Source organism: Stegodyphus dumicola, chromosome 3 (genome assembly GCF_044657685.1).
Source record: "Stegodyphus dumicola isolate Sdum_Otavi_A_Nest chromosome 3, ASM4465768v1".
NCBI lineage: Eukaryota > Metazoa > Arthropoda > Arachnida > Araneae > Eresidae > Stegodyphus > Stegodyphus dumicola.
The window spans coordinates 185,037,529-185,061,957 of record NC_140770.1 but is presented as its reverse complement, the minus strand read 5'-3'; the positions used below and the strand labels follow the sequence as shown (position 1 = coordinate 185,061,957).

Below are 24,429 nucleotides of genomic sequence, written 5' to 3'. Positions count from 1 at the left end.
AGTTTAGAGTCTTACTGCGGGGGGGGGGGGCTGAATGTTTAACAATAGATACATATAGGTTTCTCAGATACAGGAAAGCAGACTTCCGCATTAAATTGCTAAAGAAGTATTTTGGCAACAGAATCATATTTAAAACCTATGCTTTTCAAAACTTCTCGATTATACCTATACAAACTACATTTTTGGGGATACCTATAAAACAAAACTCTACCAAACTTAAGTTGTAAATGCTGTCATTGAACTGCTGCCATTCAGAGACTAGATTAGCAGAAGATTCATAAAGGTGACAGGAGCATGCAGACACATGCATCAAACAGGAAAGATGTTATTAGTCCAAAGGGATTTGAGTCCCGACGGACTATTACTTTCGTTTTGGCATTTTGCGTCGGACTCCTATAAATGTCGGTTCACTTTTAAAACTGTTGCCACAAAATGTTAGAGTCTTGCATTATATTTGAAAAAATTAAATAATGAAAAATCTGCATAAATATATGTATATTTCTCGCATTGTGATAAAATAACGCTACATAGAGCCATCGAATTTTGAATGACGTAATCCTCCAACGAATATTAGCATGTGGAAGACAAAATTTGAAATTTGGAATTTGTTTTATTATCGATTTCCTATTTTGTAAAACTTTAACGAATTTTTGATTAACAAACTCAAGGGTTTCAAAGCGAGCAATGGCAACGGTTGTGCAGAAAAAAACATTTCTTATCTGCAGCGCGTGAGTCTCTGTATAGGAAATTCTAAAGATATGCTCATTTTAAAACTATTTTGAGATATTGCTGTTGAACTGGATCTTATGGTTTAAGTGCGAAGAATATGATATTTAATAATGAAAGGTAACACAAATGTTAAAAAACGCCCCTTTGGACATAATTTAAAATCTGAAACATTTCAGATTTTTTTTCCATTCTTTTTTTTTTTTTTTTTTTTCTAATACGCTATAGGCAAGGTATGTCTAATAATTAAGTACTTTTGTTTTTCTATGTCGAATTAGATAAGCACCTTGTATCTAAAGACGAAATGAGGTGAAATGTCGTGCATGCTAAAGTGAAAAACACAAAGGTTATCACTGAAACCCAAAAGCTTCAGAAACACTTTGTGGAATATTAATGTACGATATATGAGGAAAACACATGAAATGTCTTGACAAGCAGTGATGACAGACCACGGATTAAACTATTGGTATTTTTTTATATTAATTGGTTGATCTTTCAATGTATGATTTCAATGTATTCAATTAAAATGTATGATTATTGAAACGGTTGAAATACTCAAACTAGGAAGCCGGGGGGGGGGTAAAGCGTCAAAGATAAAAATATCAGCTATCAATCAGTTCTGTGTGCATTCAATCCATTACCAAACCGTATCCATGTAATAATAGTTTTCGCAAAATACTCATTGATTGTTCACGGAATGCAGTTTGGGAAGCGCTGATTTGAATGTTGAATGAGAATGTTTTGTTGTTTGACTTCTAAAATAACATGAGAAATGTTACATATCCTCTGTTTTATATATCTATATCTATATCTATATATATATATATATCTGAAAAGTGAAAAAAAATCTGAATGCTTTCTGAACGTTTTGTGTGTTACCTTTATTTATTAAATATCATGTTCTTCGCACTTAAACCATGAAATCCAATTCAATACCAATATCTCAAAATAATTTTAAAAGAATATTCTTTAGAATTTCCGATACATAGTCTCGCGCGCTGGAGATCCATACAGTGTTGCCATTGCTCGCTTTGAAATCGTTGAGTATGTCAATAAAAAATTCGTGTAAGTTTTACAAAATTTGAAATAGATAATACAATAAATTCCAAATTAGGAATTCCAAATACCCATATTCGAGCGGAGGACTGCGTTATTCAGAATTTGATGTCTCTAGATACTGTTATTTGCTCACATTGCGAGAAACATACATACGTACATGTAGATTCTTCAGTATTTAATTTCTTTAAATATAATGCAGGTCTCTAATATTTGGTGGCAACAATTCGGAAAGTGAAAGGCCATTTTATAGTGGAAGACGCAAAAAGCCAAAACGAAATTAATAGCCCTTTTGGGCTAAAAAGAAAAGAAAAGAAAAAGTAGCCCGGAATATTTTGTTTATTTATTTATTTATTTTGATCCTGAACAAAAGGGAGCTGCGTCTGAGAACCCTCGAAATCCACACACTTTTTACTCATAATCTATATCAAAATAAGGTTGCTCTTAATTTTGGCTAATTTTAAATTGTTGGACTAATTGGTGTCTGTTTTAAAACGCTTAGAAATTCAAAGAAAATGTTAATTTACTCATTACATTTTTTATTACTTAAATTATTAGAATTCTTGTTCAGGAATAAAATTATGATGCGCTATTAATTTCATTTTCTATGTATCAGTCTTAATGCAATTAACATGCAAATTCGTTTAAATGCTAAATACAGTCATACGTTACTTAACGCCAATAACTTATCGTCCTCAAAGCTTATTGATAAATTTCTGTAAAATAAATAATACTATTCATCGATATTTGGGAACAACTGAATTTCCTTTCAGTGTTGCAATGATATGACATTTCAGGACTATGCTGAACTTTTTATCTGTAATTTTGCATCATGGATAGACAAATGCTTAATCAGCACATTTTAACTTCAGTGATTGATAGGCAAGAATTACAATTCTCTCAGCTAATCAGATATGTGCAACTGTTGATTTAAATTCACAAGAGTTAAAAACATTCTTTTGCAAAACAATGAGTCGTGTTTTCACGCGAACTTTTATACTGAACACATTAAATAAAATTCGGCCTTAGCACTTGATGTCAATTCCAACTAAAATATTTATGTTCCATATATATACGATAAGATTATGTAATATCGTTAAAATTGATATCTTAATCAGAAGTCAAGTTCCCTGATTACGAAATTTTCAGAGGTATTTTTGCAAATTAAAAGATTTAATAAAAACACATAAAATCTCTTCCATATATGGTACTTCTTCTTTAAACAGTGCCCCCAAAAATACGGAAATAAAAAAAAATTAAAAAAAGAAGCTTAAAAATTTTATATTACGCCCAAAAAAACAGTTTTTTTAACGTTTTGTGTGCTATCTTTATTTTTTAAATATCACGTTCTTTGCATTTAAACCATAAAATTCAATTCAACCATGTTTATGCAGTTTTTTTCTCCTTTTTTTTTCGATAAGAAATAGCTCTTTTTTTGTTGTAGTGAAATAGACTAGCCCATGCTTCCTGAAGGGTCACAATGTGTTTTCATCTTTCCTCTGCTAAATAGTTTTCATACAGTGTTCTACAAATCGTTCTGCGTTGAGCCACATGCCTCGGCAAAAGCAGGTGAACATTATCCTTTTAGGTTTTTAAATTGTAAATCTAGGTTTATTACTGTATTTACTGTTGCTATAGATGTATTTAAAGACTTTGCAATTGATTTCTGCTTCGGCAGATTTTTTGTTGTTATCAACAACTTAATTTAAGCAACAGTACGCACATCTTTCGGGTATTCGTTTGAAGTCGTCTTTCCACGCAGAATGGCGGTTTTTCCCTGTCCGATTAATAAACATTGCATATTTTTTGCTTAGAAATTTTAATACCATGCATTTCACAACGTTTTTGATTACGGAAAGGAATATTTCTTGAAGCGCAAGAACGTATGCTTTAATCCCCGGCTTGTTTACATGCGACATTTTGAAAGAAGAATAAATTTAAAAGTAGCAGATGATATTTCTCATTCTAAGCAATAAGCTACTGCGAAAAATTTTTATTCCAAAATATTTACTATTTTTTTTTTTTTTTTTTTTTTTTTTCGTTTCTCACTGAAATTATGAAAATGTGTAAGCACTTTCTTTCTGTTTAGACAAAATTTTTATTGAATGCAATTAATTTTACAGAAATGATAAATTTATATATTACTCAACGATAGCATAAAACAGAGCGTATTAAAGGTAACTACTCATCATCAAAATGAGGTTTCTAACAAAGTAAGAAAAAGACATTCAGTTAAACTGATATTGTAGTTAAAAATTTTCATTAAAACGTTTACAGAAATAAATAATTATCGAATTATGGTAGAAATGATTAAGTATTCATATTTAATTTATTTACCTCCAAAAAACAGAAGTAAAATCAACTGCTTTTATACAAAAAAGCATTCGAACATAAACCAAATGGTATCACCAAGAAAAACAGAAGGGCTGTTTACCGTGTCTCTAAGGTTTCAAGCTGCCTATTAGTTTTCGGGAAACTTAGTTTGCCTTGCTTATTATCAATCTTACTTTGCTTATTTATCAATCAGCAAGGGAGATATCATGTTTTTAAAAGCTGTTAGATACCCTTGTTCTTCCCAAATGTAAAATATTTACATGTTCTGATAACTTGTTTCCTAGTATCGATTAGGATCATTATATCTCAATATCCATAAAGGCCTATTATTAACAAGAAAATGTAGAACAGTCAATGGTGTTCATTCCAAAGGCGTGATATAAACTGTGATCTAAGAACCAGTTTGAACAATGTAAAACTAGAATGTCAATCGGATATATGGCTACACGTTTGAAGTAAATGTGATGGCATTATTGGGTGATGGCGAATAATGTATTAAATTTCAAACTCAGTTTCTTTCATTTCGTGTAAAAGCATACCAAAAGAATGGAATAGATTTGTAATCGAAATGCTGGGGAAAACTTAATACGCATTTTTTCTAGAAATAATTAAAACTAAAATTTAATAAGCGTCGCTACTGTTGTTATAGTATCGTTTAAGTAAGCTTATTTTACTTTAAAATTTTATTTGTACTGAGTTTCAGAGGTGAATTATATGATCTAATTGCCAGTTTTGGAAAACTGAAACTCGATCCCCATTATTCCCTTGGTTACTTACATAATAAATGTAAGTAGCCAAGTTTATATCATCAACGAAGATGGTGCTGTATATGCAATAGCGTGTTACAATTGCAATACAAGCATCTGAATTTTTAACTGTCCATGTTATAACTAACAATTTGCCAGAAGAAAATGAATTCCATAATTCGACATTAGAGCATTACGTACCCGAGCTTATGTCATTAGTGAAGACGTTACTGAACGTATAATAGCATGCAGCATTTGCGGCGTCTGCATTTTAAATCTGCATTTTCATGATGTAATTGAAGCCGCTCATATGGTATAGCCAACTAGGACACCGAAGGTTCCGAATACCGGAGAAGGCATCCATATAATTTGTCCGTCCCCTCATAGGAGGTAACAGTGGACGCCTATTAGGTGCCTCCACAATAAAATGGCCACCACTTCATGGCTTAGAAGTGGCCAAACCTGAAAAAAAAAAAAGGGCAAATGCCTGCTGTTCGCGGGGGAAAAAAAAAAGATTTAGTTGAATAATGTTCGATTTCATGCACCACTGTCATTGACACATCAAAATCAAGCTGCTGTTAAGTTTCCGTTAAGTTGTAGAGTCATTAGGTTATTTCGAAACAGGAGAGATGAAAAATGAGCAACGTCTTCGCCGGGAATCGAACCATGTACCTCTCTGGAATACGCGCCCAGCGTGCAGACCACTACACCACGAAGGCACACTAAGAAGGCGGGATAAATACCTTATAAAGTTATTAGTTATTTGAGCAAAAGGAGTTTCAAAAATCAATGTAATCATTTACACAATGCGGCACGATGCACTTCCATATTGCCCTCACGTTGCTTAGCGTTATTCATGCTATGGTTTGCTTACGTCTTCGATAACGTTTCTGATGCTGTAGTTCTAAAACTTCCTTAAAGTAGGTAGTAGGTGCATTTTCTCCTGTTCCAGTTTTTAGTTTGAGAAACAGTGAGACACATAACCGCATTAAATAAGTCACGCAAGGAGGATCACGCAATCATCAGCTTCTGGTTGGTATTATATTGACACAGGATCTATTTTTATAATCCAAAGTTAGACCATGCAATTTAAGATTAGTATTAAAAAAGCTACCGATTAAAGCCTGTTCTGTTACAAAGCGTCATTCTTATGAAAATGTGTATTCTATTAAAATTTAGAATGGATGTTTCAAGAAAAAATAATCGTTTTTCAGAGAGGGAAACTATAATATTCTTTAAATAATGAACTTCTTTAACTGCTTAAGTCTGCTTATAATCAGTGTAAATTCTGAGTTTCACAATGGTATAACTCAAATACTCACCATCAAAGTCAACTGTTCCACTTCCATCGGTGTCAATTTCGGCTATCATCTCATCTAATTCATCCTCCGTGAGGTTATCATCAAGAGCCCTTAAAATCTCCCGAAGGTCTGAAACGTTGATGTACCCATTGCCTTCTTTGTCGTACATTCGAAATGCCTCTCGGAGTTCTTCTTGAATAGCTTCTGAATCCTCGTCCACCAGATAACGAGCAGTCAATGTCAAAAACTCATCAAATTCTAATTCACCACTTCCTGTAAGAATAAGAGAGATTGGGTAGAAGATATCCTATTTACTATCCATCAATATAAGTGAGTCATATTTAACCGACGTATTTCTGCTTGCAGAATATACGCTGTCCACTATACTGAAATAATTTCTAGCTTGTTATGATGTTCCACGTATTTTTAATGAAAAAAGTTTCAATTAGTTTAACTAGTAGTTTTAATTAGTTTTAATTATTCTAATTATGGTTTAATAGTAGTTTTGTATAATGCATAAAAATTACTACATAACCATTTCACCAACCTCCAGTAAAGTGCACATGTCATTTAATATCAAGTGCATTTTTTTAACATCGAAATTTCAAAAGAATGACATTCTAGATATGAAACTTACAGATTTTCATTGCATTTCCCAAAAATTTGATTTTGGTGTTTAAATATGCAATTTACCAAGGTCATTGACTTCAACAAAAGATTTTAAAGCTCTTTGGCGAATGTTATATTTAAAAAGATTCATAGAATCAGTACATATGTTTTCTGTTAAATATTTAAGTTAAAACGTTTAAGAATTGTAGAGCCATTAGGATATTTTGAAGCAGGACGTGTGAAAAATGAGCAATGTTCTCACCGGAACTCCAACCTGTACCTCTCGAATACGCGCCGAATGTGCTACCGTTACACCATGGAGGCATGCTGAAAAACGGGAGATCCTTTTAAAGGGCGATTGGGGATTAGGTAACCCAATCGCCAAATCCTGGTGGTGACGTATCCACCATCTTTTAGTTCGGGCGCCACTGTAGAGTCATTAGGTTTTTTGATGAAGGAGACATGAAAAATGAGCAATGCCCTCGCCGGGACTCGAACCTAGACCTCTCGCGTACGCGCCGAGTGTGCTACGAAGGCACGCTGGAAGGAGGGAGAAAATAGATTTTTAGGTTGGATTTTAAAAAAGGTACGACATAAAAAAGTACGATGCTTAGGATTTTCAAATCTGAAATTTTTTCTGAAGATTCCTGGATTGCGAGGATTCGAATACCTATTATTAATAATAATACAGTGCTCTCTGAATTATCCAGTTTGTAGATTATCGTGCATGGCGGTGCCTACGCACGCATTTTCAAGCACGCACGCTTCAACTCTCATTTTCAAGTCTGCTTTAGTATAAAAAACAAACATGGACAAATCTGAGCCTGCTTAAAGAACCGCTGAATTGCGCCTTTAGGTTTACTTCCAACGATTACCTCGTACAATTCTTTCTGCTGGTGCACAGTTAAATTGACTGTACTGGATGTCCTATACTAAGTAACCGAAGCAGTAATTAATCGAATTATAGTCGAACTTAAAACTAATAACACTGGTTGGGTCATGGAGAGAGATTCTTCATCGGAGATTTACCAAACCGTGAAAAAGTCTAAGTAATAATTGAAGTTGTATTCCAAGAAACTGAAAATTTAAAATTCTTTCAAAATGTCGATGAAAAAGCATCGAAGAATGGTTCAATAACGATTCGACCGAACCAGGCTTTGAATGCTTGAGTGATGTGAATATCTTTTCATATGTCACGAGAACAGAAGAGGCAGAGAGTGAGACTGAAAATATAATCAGAGAGGATAAATGGGAATTACATTAGTCCCAAGACAGCGATGATTTTTGTTGTAACTCTGTAGGGCATCGACGACCAAAAAGAATTCAATTACAATGAATGATTAAACAACATTTCGAAAAATAGGCAGTGAAATTCGTCAAATATTTAAATATTCTCAAAAACAAAGTAAAATTGCTGATTTTTTAAGAAATTAAATACATACATCTGTAATAATAGCAAAAATAGTGTTATATTTACCATCGGAGTCGATTTCTTCAATGAGTTCTTTTAGATCTCTTTCTTCAAACGTCTGCCCTAGTGTTCGGAGGATCGTGGCAACCATATTTGTGTGAATGCATCCCTTTTTGTCTCGGTCAAACATATCGAAAGCTTTCCTCAACACTGTCAGAATGAAAAATATTATAATATATCTAATATACATCAGCATATGTAATAAATTAAACTTTTTCCAAAATAAAAAAATAAAGAAATAAAAAGAAATCTGAAAGGAATGCTATCTGATGAACTTTTAGTGCGATTACTTACATTTTAAAAATAAACTTAACTAAAAATAACTAGTTATTTTACTACTTTTAATTATCTTTCAGGGTTGTAAAAACAATAAAATTACTAAGTTTTAGGAGCTGACGTGAGTGCATAGAAGAATCTAATTTTCTTCTATCTCATGGGCTTTTTCATTTACATAAATCTTTACTGGGAAGGAAATTATTTACATTCGGAATGAATACCATAGGAATTTCAGTATAAACTTGCAGAATTTTAAAACGCTACCAACTTAAAAGTGAAAGCCCAGAGATTCTACTGCGATTCAACACAAGCTCTGACAAAAGTTTTATTTAAGCATAAGAATAGGATCATTAAACCTTAAAACGATGCTCAATACACGACGTTATTCTAGCTTTATATTCTGACTAGTTGCATATTTTTCATTTTGTTTTCCTCAAGAATAACGCGTTACGGCTAAGTGCAGAAGAATAGTAGATAGGAACCCTACTCTTGAGTTATTACTCTTTTATGGCATTGTAAAGACCCAAATCCTGTTTGGGACTTCCAGCTTCAAATTATCAGACTTCTTTCACCAGTTAAGGTACAGAAACTGATAATTCGACCTCGAAATCTTGATTTTTGTATTAAATATTGTTACGAATTTGGTATTTAAAAAGCTAATGTTAGTTCAATTATAAATTAAATGGTTTTATTTCTCGCGCAGTGCAGCGCGTGACGAATATTAAAAGAAAGCTAAGCCGGAAAAATTAAAAATACAAGAGCGCGTGCGTTAAATAAATAAATATCTCTTTTTGATTTCGAGAAAGTGCTGGAAAATTCTAGCGCGTGATTTTAAAATTTTATAAAAGGAGGAAAACATCTCAGTTTGTAGCAGTTGTTTAGTTTGTTGTTGTTTAGAAAACTACTGTTGTTGATTGTAGCCTGGCCTATCACGTCATGGTACGTACTGAGCCACGCTCGGATAGCGCTCCGTCGTTTTGATCTACAGCAGCGGCAATAATCGTTCTACGAACGCAAAAGTAGTTGTCACGTAATAGCGTATACCCTCAGGAGTACCTGGATATCAATTTTATGCGTATACGACTATTAGTTCGTTAACTGTGGATTTTACAAATTTTGAACATTAATCAGCGTTCCTTGACGCCATTTTCGACGTGAATTCCATCTTCACAACTGCATTAGGAAGCCATCTGAAGTCGCAGCAGCCCAATACTGGTATCATTGGAAAGATGATTACTTCAGCTTTCTATTAATACTGGTTTTATCTCAATCGGCAAACTGGATGATGAATTAATTATAATTAATTTACTAATATAAGGTAGCGAATTTTCGCTCAGCAAGCACTTTTCGACCGTTGAAGGAAATCGTTTCGCCCCCCCCCCCGCGAGCTGCAGGAAGTTCGCGAAGGTCATTCACAACGGCGAATTTTTATCAAGTGGGTTATTTTATTCAACGTAGTAATTAAAGAACAACTCGACGCACCAATCTGGGACCAACGCCATTACTCATACTTCACCTTCGCAGACAGAAGTTTCCAAATTTGGTGTCATTCCGATAATTAGATCCGGAGATACATTTTTTTCCTCTATTTATTGGACTTAGCAGAATTCAGTGCAGTGTAGTGCTTACATAGTGCAAGTGTGTGTGTCAAAGTTAGAAATAAGTAGAAGAATTCAGTGCAGTGCAGTGTTTACATAGTGCAAGTGTGTGTGTCAAAGTTAGAATTAAATAGCAGAATTCAGTGCAGTGCAGTATTTACATAGTGCAAGTGTGTGTGTCAAAGTTAGAATAAATAACAGAATTCAGTGCAGTGTTTATATAGTGCAAGTATGTGTGTCAAAGTTAGAAATAAGTAGAAGAATTCAGTGCAGTGCAGTGTTTATATAGTGCAAGTGTGTGTGTCAAAGATAGAAATAAATAGCAGAATTCAGTGCAGTGTTTACATAGTGCAGTGTGTCAAAGTTAGAAATAAATAGCAGAATTCAGTGCAGTGCAGTGTTTACATAGTGCAAGTGTGTGTGTCAAAGTTAGAAATAAATAGCAGAACTCAGTGCAGTGCAGTGTTTATATAGTGCAAGTGTGTGTGTCAAAGTTAGAAATACATTTACCGTGGATAACAATTATTAGATTTCAACTAATTAATATCAGATGAAGAATAGAGAAGTCTGTCTGCCAAGATACCCAGAGAGGCACAATCGTGCAATAGTGCTAAAAGTGTGTTAAAGTGTGTCAAGTGTTATAAGTTCACCAAGTGTGACGCAAGTGTCATCTCGAAGTGCTAAGTGCTAGTCTTTTAGTGTTCAGCGCATAATTGCTCAGTGCTGTGTTCCACTCTGACATGACACGTCCGACAACTTTATCAGATAAAGCAGGAACTACCTCACAAGATAACTTGGATACGGAGGCCTTATTGACGTCTGAGCTTACACGCGAAGAGCGAATTGCAGCTCTAGCAAGGGACATCAGTCTAATTGCCGACACTTATCGAGGAGGCAAACACGTTCTTTCCCAAGTCTTAAGGAACAGGCTCAAGGATTCACTGGAAGTGCTAAAAGGGTTGGCACTCGAAGGGCCAGATTTCAGTCCAAAACCGCCAACACACGAGGCAGGCACAAACACATCTACCCTCGTCTGTTGCGGCTTAGCGCACTTCCAACCTAACGCAGGACCAAGTGATTCAGCAGCACCAAGCCCTTTCACTGACGTAGAAACAGCTGTAATTCCCCAGGTTCCCATCCCAAGATCTTTTGCGGAGGCAGCAAAGCTGATTCAGAAGCCCAGCCAGTCTAGAAAACCCAGAACCCATACTCTGCTGATCTATCCGGCCCAAGACGCCAAAGGAACAGGCAAAGATCTAAAAGCCACCTTGAATGAAAAATTCCCCCTTGCTACCTTAGGAGTTAGAGTTAATGCAATAAGGAAAATCCAAAAAGGAGGACTGGCAGTAGATTGCCCCACAAAAGAAGACCTCTCTAAACTAGCCAATACATTGGGCAGTGAAGAAGGTCAAAAACTTGTACAGACGAAACTCCCGGAAAAAAGGCATCCTAGGGTTGCAATTCACGCTGTACCGCCAGAAGTACAGAGGGAGGAGGTCGAAAGGACTCTAGCTTCAGAATTTGCTCTTACAAAGTCCACAGCAAAGGTTCTGTACAGACTAAAAGAAGGACGAAATGGAACAAAGTGGATTATCCAATGCGAACCTGCGGCATACGACAAGCTTACGCAACTCAAAAAGATCAGCTTCGGATGGAGAGTCTACAGAATCTCAGAATATTTTAATACGGGACGGTGCTATAGATGTCAGGCATTCGGACACCTACAAAGTGAATGTAAATTCCAGCAACATTGCGCCTTCTGCTCAGGAAGTCACAGCGTTAAGGAATGCAGAGCCAGCAAACCAACCTGCATCAACTGCGCCGATTTTAATTTCAGAACACGTGGTAAAATCAATACCGCGCATGCAGCATACACAGCCTCATGCCCGACATACGCACGATATATTGAACGGCAACAACGCAGCACAGCGTACTAACAGCCAACTAATAGCAACAAGTAATAATCAACCGATACCCACAGTATCAAATAACCCTACGACAGCACAGATAATCCGCTGCACACAAATAAACCTGCAAAGAGCAGAAGTTGCTACAGCACAGGCGATACAACATGCAACGGAGCATTCTGTAGACTTCCTGATGATCCAGGAGCCGTACTGCCAGGAAGGACGCATTGCAGGTTTCCCTATAGCATGGCAGGTCTTCCAGTCAAAAGCAAGGAACCAAGATCAAGCGCCAAGAGCGGGTCTAATATGTTGTAACCCAGCCTGGAATCCGCTGCTAATTAAACAGGACAGAGACTTTGTTGCCGTTTTAATTGTGCTCAAAAATGCACAACTGATTCTTATATCTGCGTACTCCTCCCCAACAGATTCCATCGACAATTTCGTAGCAAACGCAACGTACGTTCGATCTAAATGCCATTCAACGCCACAAGTCTATGGGGGTGATCTTAATGCGCATCATGTAAACTGGGGATACCAAGATATCACTCCCAAGGGACAAGCGCTAGAGGACTACTTAACAGCAAACGACCTACATTTGGTCAATACCAGCGGCGCACCCCCTACCTTTGATAATACGTACTGCAAAGGTTGGCCAGATGTCACCCTGGCAACAGGAACGGCTCTATCGCAAGTACAGGACTGGAAAGTTAGCGACGAACTAAGCTGCTCGGATCACCGTTACATAACCTTCACAATCAACTGTGACACCAACATCTGTATTTTAAAGCGCTTTAAGTTACCAAAAGCCAAAATCCGTCCTCTGACAGCAGCCTTCTCTACTTTATTAACAGCAGAACAGGAGACACTAGAAGCCTACAACGGCAAAGACGAGATGGAAGAATTTACAGAACATCTTCTGGATAATATTAAGACCATATGCTCAAATTTGCTTCCAACGCGAGCTGCCAAGAAACGGCACAGCATTTCATGGTGGAGTAAAGAACTCAGGCAACAGCGTCAGAAATGTCGTGCTCTAAGGCGCAGAATAAGAACAGCAACCGACGAGGACACAAAAATGCACTACCTTTCAATTTTCCGTAAGGAAAGGGCATCATACAAAAAGAACATCCTCGCAGCAAAGATAACAAGTTGGAGAACTTTTTGCACGCAGAATAACAATCCATGCAGCGTCCTCCATAAATTGTCGACTAATAAAATCTACCAGCCATCACAGATCTTCGCCCACCCCTCTCTTACAACAGACATCGCAGGAGTCACAGCTGCCACCTACTTAGACGCACTGTTCCCGAATGACGATCCAACACAGGACACAACAGAGCAAAGGGAGATACGTGCAGACTCAACACCTCCAGCAACTCCAGCCGACGAGCCCTTCAGTGACTCAGAAATCAGACAGATCTACCGCCATCTCCCTCTCAAAAAGGCACCGGGACCCGATGGCATCGATTATAACATCCTTAGAATAGCCTACAAGGCAAGACCATCCTTCTTTACTAAATTCTTCAATCAGCTCTTGCACCATCGAGTTTTCCCTCGCGTCTTTAAAGAGGGACAAGTCGTCCTCTTCTTAAAAAAGAATAAAGATGCAGAAAATCCGAGCTCCTTCAGGCCAATATGCCTTCTATCCTCCCTAGGGAAGATATATGAGAAGTTAATAGTCAATAGACTCAGATTTCACCTTCATCGCAGCCGCTATCTCAGTAATAGACAATTCGGCTTTAGAGTTGGACAATCCACCACTCATGCTCTGCACGCTATCTTGGAGGAAATACAAAGGAATAGATCAGGCAACCTGCACACCGCCTTCATCTCGCTGGACCTCCAGAGTGCCTTTGATACACTCTGGTGGCCAGCAATCAAGCAGGCACTCAGGAAAGCGCATTGCCCCATCAATCTCTACAGCGTCCTCTGCCACTACCTGCAGGACAGAAGTCTACTAATAACTCATAACAACGGAGTTACTACTAAACACCAAGAAAGGGGCTGTCCGCAAGGCTCGTGTGCGGGACCGATTCTTTGGACGATTACTTTCAACGCCATCCTGGAGGCCACATGGCCAAGACATACGTCCATCGTCGCCTACGCTGACGATGCCGCACTGTTAGTACAAGGAAGAACCCGCGACGAGCTTGAGAAGAATGGCACCGAGTCTTGTGCACTCTTTGCAGAACTCTGCGGCAAACTTAAACTTCAACTATCTGCTGAAAAGTCCTGTGCCCTGATCATACCGAAGCAAAGAGCCAACCTGAGACGCAAACCATGCATCAAATTAATGCAGAGGAACATTAAAATCAATAACACCTTAAAGTACCTTGGCCTTCTGTGGGACAACAAATTAACATGGATTCCCCACCTCCAAAGTATTAAACAGCGAACTTCCGAAATAGCAAGAAAAGCCCGCCTATTTCAGGGGCGAAACTGGGGTCAAAATCCCCACATACAGAAAATTCTTTATCTTACAGTCTCAGAGAAAATAGCCCTTTACGCTTCAGCAATATGGGCCAATCCGATGAGTGGTAGAAAAGTCAAACAGCTGGGAATTATACAACGACCTTACGCCTTACTCTTGTGTAAGGCCTACAGAACAACGGCCACTAGTGCAGCAGTGGTATTATCTGGTCTAATGCCACTGCACATACGCGCAGAAACTGAAGCTGCTTACTCTACTGTTATCCATTTAAAGAAGGAAGCTACCTTCTACGGAAACACTTATAGTCCAGTTCAGTATGAGCATCCAAAGAATACCCTGGAGACGCACCCTGCGCACAAGGGAAGAAATATAAGGATTCACGTCAGCAGAAGTGACGAGCAAATTACAATACAGGATCCACGGTACCCAATGCAGTACTATACAGATGGATCCAAGCTCGACGAGGGTACAGGTAGTGCCTTCGTCCTGTACCACGGAGGATGCAAGGAAATCGAGTGGAAGGGGCATCTTCAACCAATAAACAGTACATTCCAGGCTGAAGTCATAGCCATTACCACTGCGATTCAGCATGCAATTGACAGCGGGATCACCGATGCAATGCTGTTTACAGATAGCATGTCAACGCTATTCGCCCTAGTCAACCATAACCACACCTCCCCATTGGTAGCGGACCTCCAGAATATTCTACAATCACATCCTCAACTATAAATTTAATATGGACTAAGGCACACGTTAACAACGAGGGTAATGAGACAGCTGACCAACTGGCAAAGGAGGCAGCAAGCAACATAGCTGCACACATGGTAACTATTCCAGCGCCACCCTCGTATCTCAAGAGAACTCTTAAGGAAAAAGGTCTGCAGAAGTGGCAAGCTGAATGGGAGACCTGTGATACGGGTCGCAGAACCAATTTATTTCTGCCTAGAGTGAAAACGGAGCGCCAATACTCCATACCTCCCATCACTAATTACATCTCGGGGCACGGGCCTTTTCCCACCTATTTTGAGCGATTTGGTATCTCTCATACAGGCTTGTGCGTCTGTGGGTCGCTCGGAACTCCAGACCATTACATCTTTGAATGCCCGCTCACGGAGGATAATCACCTCCACTTGCCAGCAGACAACCAAATAGCCTTCAAACGATTCATCGTTAATAACAAAGGCACAGTGAATACCATCTGCAGAATAATCAGCCAGATAACCGCCCTGGGGCAAGACCTATGCCAACCCCACTAATTCAGGGTCTTAAGTGAATGTAAGTACTCCTCTGCATCTAAGGAAATACAGTATCTTCCTTCTGCTAAGCGCATGTACCTTCTTTATTAATAGTATTTATGTGTCATGTCATGTATGTGTTATGTTAATATTTTTTTTTCTTTTTCTTTTCTTTTCTTTTTTTTTTTTAAATGTGTAACCAGTATGTTATGTAACGTATACCTTGCAAACCTAAATCTGTAATACAATATAAATAGCCAATGTATCTCTCATCTGCCCCTGTATGGCAATGTAATAAATCTTTTAAGATCTCAATAAACCTCCGGTAGATAGGGGAGGGCGCGGGACATATGCCTGTTTACCTCTGTTAAACACCAGGCGTCCCCGTCCTCCGTCACCTGTCACCTGTTGATTGTAGCGAATTCGCGGATTAGCGTTCTTTAGCTGTTTTGAATTACGTTCTATTGGACATTTGAGTAGTTAAAAGATAACTACTGTGAGATATTGTAATACTGCATGATAATTTGAGAAATTTAAGCATTTTTGTTGTGATAATAATAAATTTTTGTTCATTTTTCATCGGACTTGTGCATTCATTTCATAACGAACCCGTACGCACGCAACAATTTTTGGTGTCAGGAGTGGGGTTTGAATGCCAATAACAAGAGCGATGGAAGAACAATTCAGGCAAATGATGACTGCATTTGCTGCTTTCCAAGAAAAGATGGAAGGAGCCGTCAACTCCGTTAAGGAAGATATAAAAGCTGTGCAAGAGAAAATGGATGCTGGTCAAATATCCGTTAAGGAAGAAATGAAATTGGGCCAGGAATGCGTTAAGGAAGAGATGAAATCCCTTAAAGACGAGATGAAAGCAGGTCAGGACGAAATGAAAAGAGAAATTACCTGCGTAATAGAAAATAAATTTGAGGCTATGGAAGGCAGAATAGACGCGGTTGAAACTAAAGTTGGACAAATAGAAGAAAGAGTTTCTTCGGTAAAAGAACAAGTAGAAGAAAGAATTTCTTCTGTAAAAGAACATATAGAAGAGAGAGTTTCTGCCGTCGAACAACAAATTGATGATAGGGTTTCTGCTGCCGTCGCCAAAGAAGTTGACAGCCTAAAGAAGTGCATAGCGACGGTAGGAAACAATTCTGAAGGTTTTAAATTTTTATCGATGCCTGCTCGTTCCGTTCTGAAACTATCTACATATGATGGGAAGACCTCCTGGCAGGTGTATAGGACACAATTTTCTATCGTTGCGGATGCGAATGGATGGGATTCCCAAGCTAAGGCCTGTCATCTCGCCGCTTCTCTGAGAGCAGACGCAGCGGATATCCTGCAGACGCTTCCCGAAAATCAAAGGCTAGATTTCGAAGCTCTATCCGGCGCTTTGGAGCTGCGCTTCGGCGAGAAATGTTTAAAAGACTACAGCAGGATCCAATTAAAATCTCGTCAACAGAAGCTCACCGAAACGCTTCAGGAGCTCGCCACGGATGTTGAAAGGCTGTCACATCACGCCTTTTCGGAGAGCCCGACAGAAACAAGGGAAATCCTGTCCCTGCAATATTTCATCGATGGCATCCGGGACCCTGAAATACAGAAAGCACTGCGAATGGCGGATGTTAAAGATCTGAAAAGCGCTTTAGTGTATGCCATGAAATTTGAGGCAGCCCAGCAAGCCACCCGTCGAGACCGCCATCCAGTCAGAGCTGCTCAAGTCCAGGAGCCAGGGGATCAAGTCACTGCTCGTCTAGACGATTTAACTAGACAACTGAACGCCTTGAGACGGAATATTGGTGAGAAGAAACCGACCGTTAAGTGCTGGAACTGCGGTGCTGAAGGACACATAAGACGGAATTGCAGAACACCCCAGGGTACGGAATATAAAGCAGATGATTTCACCAGACAAGTCAGTGGCTTGAGACGGAACAGAAGTGAAAAGAAAGTAGTTCTAAAGTGCTGGAACTGCGGAGTTGAAGGCCACATACGAAGAAACTGCAGAACACCCCGAGGTACGGAAAATAAGACCATTTTCCAGCAACGACGCATTAAACAAATTAATGACCATATCAAGGAACGGAGGTTGCCAGATAATGAAAAACCCTGTTTTAAAGCGCTTAAGATCTCTATAGTGAGTGGCAACAATAACGGACTGTCCATCAATGGGAATATCGATGGAGTTCCTTGCAATATGATCATTGACACAGGAGCTAATGTTACCATCATTAGGAAAGATTTAGCTGAACAGTTTAAAGATAAACTTATTTGGACGCCATCCTGTGTTACCCTTCAGACTGCGTCTGGTGATAAGATCGACATAGCTGGGAAGTTAAACGTGAAAATCACGTTTGGAAGTGCCGCCTACCATCACACGGCATATGTGGCGGATATTACAGATCCATGCATATTCGGATTGGACTTTTTAAGAAAATACAATTTTTCCTTAGATTTCAAAAACAATAAGCTGCATAGCATCTGATGGCATGACTATCCATCCTCAAAAGGGATCCTCGCCTGGAAATGTCGACGCCTTGTCCGAAAGATCGAGCTCGGGAAGCTGCCGAAATCATACCAGGGTCGAAAAGAAACTCAAGACTACCAGCTATTCTCCATCCCAGAAGCTCTTCGGTCGAGACCTTCGTCTGCCTTGTGACCGCCTGTTTAGTCGCCCTACGGATACGCCTTCATCGCCTGAGGAACACATCCAACATGCCCAGGCCCGGTTTGAGGGGATGCACCGTTCTGCACGAAAGCGAGTCAACTTGGCGACGGAGAAAATGAAGATCCGCTACGACACAAGGGCTACTGAACATCAGTTCCACGAAGGAGACAAGGTGTGGTTGTGGAATCCGACTCGACGGAAAGGACTTTGTCCGAAATTACAGTCACCTTGGGATGGCCCGTATACAGTCCTAAAAAGGCTGAATGACGTCGTGGTTCGGATTCGTAAGTCTTCGAACTCTAAACCTAAAGTCGTTCATTACGACAGGTTAGCTCATTACTATGGCCATAGTACGTAATGTAAATAATTGTAAATAGTATCAGACCATGGTCCTTTTTGTTTATAAATGTGTATTTGATTTGTATTTAGTATTTGATTTGCATTCAGTATTTGATTTGTATTTAGTATTTGTTTTGTATTTAGTATTTGATAGCATTTGATTTGTTTAAGTTAGTTATTGCATTTATTGTTTATATTGTTTGATATTGTAATGTAATGTTTATGCCTCAGTTGCATTTATGCCACAGTTGTAAGTTTAGCTTCCTGTCCAGGGATTGTACTGCCCGGGACGTGCAGTCCTTGGGAAGGGGGCAGTGTTACGAATTTGGTATTTAAAAAGCTAATGTTAGTTCAATTATAAATTAAATGGTTTTATTTCTCGCGCAGTGCAGCGCGTGACGAATATTAAAAGAAAGCTAAGCCGAAAAAAAAAATTAAAAATACAAGAGCGCGTGCGTTAAATAAATAAATATCTCTTTTTGATTTCGAGAAAGTGCTGGAAAATTCTAGCGCGTCATTTTAAAATCTTATAAAAGGAGGAAAACATCTCAGTTTGTAGCAGTTGTTTAGTTTGTTGTTGTTTAGAAAACTACTGTTGTTGATTGTAGCGAATTCCCGGATTAGCGTTCTTTAGCTGTTTTGAATTACGTTCTATTGGACATTTGAGTAGTTAAAAGATAACTACTGTGAGCTATTGTAATACTGCATGATAATTTGAGAAAATTTAAGCATTTTTGTTGTGATAATAATAAATTTTTGTTCATTTTTCATCGGACTTGTGCATTCATTTCATAACGAACCCGTACGCACGCAACAATATTAAAAAAGATTTGTCAATAAAATTCTTTATAACTTTTTTGATGGAACTATTCTTTTCATACCAGTCATCAAACATCAAAATGCAAAAGTATAGTAATAAAATGATGTAAATTGGGAAAAACTACAAAGGAGACATTTGAAATGCTGTGTAAAGCATACATAGATCAAACATTTATATGCTTCAGCGTTTTTCCTTGGTATAGAAGATTTGGTATGTAAGCAAATATGTTGATAATAAATCCAGGAATGGTCGCTTTCTCAATTCTGAATGGCTGAGAACATCGAAATGGTTCGAAAATTGTTACCGAAAAATCGTCACCTGTCCCTTCAAATGAGAGTTGTGAATTTAACATTATAAGGTATTTCTCCCGCTTCTTAGCATGCCTTCGTGATGTAGTGGTCAGCACGCTCCATGCGTATTCGAGAGGTCCGCGGTTCGAGTCCCAGCGAGGGCATTGCTCATTTTTCATGACTCCTGCTTCGAAATAACTTATTGTCTCTACAGTGGTGCCCGAACTAAAAAGGTGGTGCATGATGATTCTCCATCACCAGGATTTGGCGACTGATGCCCCTAAACCCCCGTCGCCCTTTAAAAGGGGGAGTATATAAGGTATTTCTCCCGCTTTCTTAGCATGTCTTCGTGGTGTAGTGGTCAGCACTCTTGATGCGTATTTGAGAGATCCGTGTTCGAGCCCCGGCGAGGGCACTGCTCGTTTTTCATGATTCCTGCTTCAAAAAAAAAAAAAAAAATCCTATTGACTCTACAATATTAGCAAAGGCACTGCTTAAGAAATGGAAGATCTTGGAAAAAGAAAAATTTCTTGTCGTTCTGTCCCTCAGACATAGTAAAGATCGTGACTTGTAAAGATCATGACTTGTGAAGATCGTGACTTAAAGAGAACGTGAAATATAAATAATAGGACAAGAACTTGCATTTTACGGTGTGGCAACAAGAAGAGGATTCGAAAGATTTTTATATATATTTTTGTTTAGAGAGTTGATGGTTTTTAATTTTTTTTAATAGTTGTAAGAGTTTTAACTGCAGTAATTAAGAGTTTAAAATTTTGATAGTTTAGAGCTGCAGTATTTTTTTTTTTTTGGTTCTGTTTTAAAATTTAAATAAAGGTATTTTGTTTATTCTGAAAAATTAGCTTTATTCTTCCTACAAGATTCAATATTCATTATATTGAAATAAGGAAGGGATTCTTTACTGGCGCAGTCGACAGGATCGGAGTTTCCCCGCATATAATTACGAACCAAAATAACTCAGGTGAGAGCTCAATTTACCTTGGAAACGTAAAATAGTTAATTAAGATTATGAAAAGTTAATTATTGTTTCCGTCATGGAATCTTAGTTTATTTACTTGTCAAAGTAATGAATACGCCAGTGTTCAAATGTAATTTTCAAAGTAATGAATACGCCAGTGTTCAAATGTAATTTTCAAAGTAATGAATACGCCAGTGTTCAAATGTAATTTCGTTTGACTCGCCAGAGTAGGTGAACAACACATTAAGTATTGATTCTACTGATTGATTTTCGTGTCGAATAAAATTAAATTCATTGTGAATTATATTTAAATAGAGAAAGAAAAGAAAAAAAAATAGCTTTTCATAAAACTAAGAGTCTATTGGCTGAATAAAATCGAGACATGGCTTTTATGGGACGTGGGAAAAAAGAGGATTTGCTGGCTTTAGCTGCTGAATTAGAAATTCAAGTAGATCCAAGTATGAAAATCGTGGCGATAAAAAATGAAATAATTCAAAGTGATACATATGATGAAGCATTTGCTAAAGAAGTGTTTTTAACGATTATTGAAGAGAGGAAAAGAAAAGAAGAGGAACAGCGAAGAAAGGAAAAAGAAGAAATTGAGGAAAGACGAAGGAAAGAAGAATTAGAAGCACAGCAGAAAAGAGAGCAAATGGAATTTGAATTGAGGAAACTCGAAATTGAATCTCGTGTTCGACTAACACAAACTCCACCAACAAATGAAAATGGACATCATAATTTTGATTTAATTAAGCTTATTCCCAAATTCAATTTAAGACACGATGATATTGTGATTTATTTATCCTTATTTGAAAGACAAGCTAAAAGGACAAAGATTGATCCTAAAGATTGGGTTTCATGTTTATTGACTTTAATGCCATCTGAAATCATTCAATTAATTGGTAGGGAATCTGAAGAAAATTTTGAAGATTATGAGTACATTAAGGCCATTTTATTGAAGAGATTTAAATTAAATCCTGAAAGCTTTAGAAAAAAATTTGTGATGCACCAAAAGAGCGCTGAAAAATCATGGAGAGATTTTTGCTACGAAATTACAAGTTATTTTGAAGAATGGATCAATGGTCTTGAAATCACAAATTTTGCCGCGTTAAAAGACTTGATTATTACTGACCAAATTAAGAAAAGAGTACCCTATGAAGTAAGAGACCATCTTCTTGACGACTGGGCGAAATTCGTTTCTCCAACCAAATTAGCTGATAAACTTGACGAATATGACAGTGTTCGTAATATCTCAAAACAGAATGGTGGTAATCCATCAGCAGACAGAACTAATAAAAAATGGCAACCTCGATCTCCACTTCCAGAAAGAGCTTTCAGAAATAAATCGCTGTACGCTGAAAACACGCCAAGAGTGTACCCATCCCGTAAGAGTGACGAACCACAAAAGACTAATTTCAAATTAACTTGCTATAATTGTGGAAAAGAAGGTCATACATCTAAGTTATGTACCAAAAATCGGATACCAAGAAGTGCTTCTGCAACAGCACAAAACAACTTAATACAAACACAAGCACCCCTAGCAGAAAAAGAAAAACCAGAAGTGCTAACTGCCAAGATCTCTATTCCTGTCTCAAAATCAGTGGACGTATCTAGAAACATAGATGAATTAAAACTGGTCAAAGTTAAATGTGGAGATATTATTCTAAATGGAATCGTAGACACGGGAGCACAAATTTCAGTAGTCCGTGAGAAATTGGTTGACAACATACCTTGCGAAGGAGAAAGTAAAATAGAGATATCTTCTGCTTTTGGTGAAAACGAAATTACTCCACTAAAGATTTTCCAGATGAAAATTGACGATGATTTTCACGGTAGAGTGTCCATTACGTGTGCTGTTTCAAAAAAGCTAGTTACCGACTTGCTATTGAGTTCTTCAGCTTATGAAACACTCTGTGGAAATATCGAACTGTGGAACTGTGATCGTCATTGGGATGCATCCCCCTTAGAGTACAAAGAGACAGATGATAAACCCTCACCAGTTGAAGACATTACTACAAATCTGGCTGTTGTTAATCAGATTTCCCAAGAAAACATAGAGTCTCTGAAAACAACGAACAAGGTAAGACTAGAATTCAAGACACATCAAGAACAAGACGAAACTCTGAAAAAATGCTTTGAATGGGCAAATAAAAATCAAAATTCATATACTTTCGATGATGGCATATTACTTCATTCCGAATATATCTGTGGTGAAAACATTAAGCAAGTTGTATTACCTTTAGAAAAAAGAAGGGAAGTCCTAAGAATGGCACATGAAATCCCTCTTGCCGGCCACCTCGGTGAGAAAAAGACAATTCAACGAATCAAGTACTCATTCTTTTGGCCTACTATTAAGCAAGATGTTAAAAAATTCTGTGGAAGTTGTAAAGAACTGCCCTTTACAGAAATGGAGAAAACAGAAATGATAGAAGATAAAATTGTTGAACAGGAAGCACAGAAGGAAGAAATTATAACAGGAGAAACTAAGAGGGTAGAAACAGAAGATGAACTCAAAGAGGAAAAGTTAATTGACAGCAAAATAACAGATGTAGAAATTATTCCACCTGAAAGTAAAAACGAATTTATGGGTGAGACTGAAATCCCAGTTGGAAAAGAAACTGTCAATGAAAGTGAAACTCAAGTGAAGCCAATAACCAAAACAGAAAATACAGACGATGCTGAAACTGCAGCTGAAAAAGAAATAATTGCAGATGACAATAAAACTCAAGTAAATCTTGATTATGAGAACATAGAAGAGAAAGAATATATTGCTGAAATTGGAAACGAGAAGGAAAAAGTAGATGATAAAAAGAATGACTTAATAATCCACAAGGAAAGTATGAAAGCTGACTTAGTAACTGAAAATGAAAATGTAAATCACACAGAAGCTGCAGATCTTGAAACTGAAAATAAACTTGCAGATAACAGTGAACTATTACAATTTACTGAAAAAGAAATTCTGGATGATGACAGAAACAAAAAGTACAATAAGGACAGCATAGATATTGTTGAACTGGGAGATCAAAAAGAAAGTGTGGATTATACAACAAAAGTTGAAACTGAAAAGGAAAATGTCATCCACAATGAAACTGAAAACCACAGAAACCTCTCAAGTTCAAAGGTGAAAACATGGAAGATTGAACAGAAAGTTATTCGGATGAAAGCGAAGAACTGGAAGACGAGAAAGAAACGGAAGGAATTGCTGAATTAATAGAAGAGCCCGAGTCCGAGGTAGACGATCTACATCATGTTGATGAAGAATTATTAGAAAAAGAAGAAAAAAAAATTGCTGAGTTTTTTTTTTAGTTTATAGGACTTTCACCAAGCACAGAAATCCCATATTTGAAGAAATTGATAAAGTTGAAACAATTGATAAATGGTATGAGCTACTTGACAAAGCCATTGGAAAGATAGAAGAGAGGAGAGATGATAAGGAATAACAGCTACTAGGATTGCCTACCATAGGTGAGAATGATAATGAACATAAGCCATTTACAAAAGAAATGCCCATAACATTTTTCAGCAAGAAATTAACGCCCTGTCAACAACGATGGTCAACCATCGAAAGCGAAGCATTTTGTGTCATCGAAGCCTTGAAAAAATTTGACACATGGATTTTCGGTGCCAAAGTGCAGATTGTGTCTGATCACAA

General features: G+C 37.6%; 1 protein-coding gene across 2 annotated transcripts in view; it reads right to left on the bottom strand.

Annotated features, from left to right (window-relative positions):
* LOC118187643 (troponin C) overlaps positions 1 to 24,429 on the bottom strand; it is a 71,457-nt gene that overhangs the window by 8,462 nt on the left and 38,566 nt on the right. For both annotated transcript variants that reach the window (XM_035357902.2, XM_035357901.2), the window contains 2 exons: positions 8,250 to 8,393; positions 6,185 to 6,436 (listed from right to left, as the gene is read on the bottom strand). In XM_035357902.2, the coding sequence (XP_035213793.1) occupies positions 6,185 to 6,436; positions 8,250 to 8,393 (396 nt within the window). The remainder of the gene's footprint in view (positions 1 to 6,184; positions 6,437 to 8,249; positions 8,394 to 24,429) is intronic.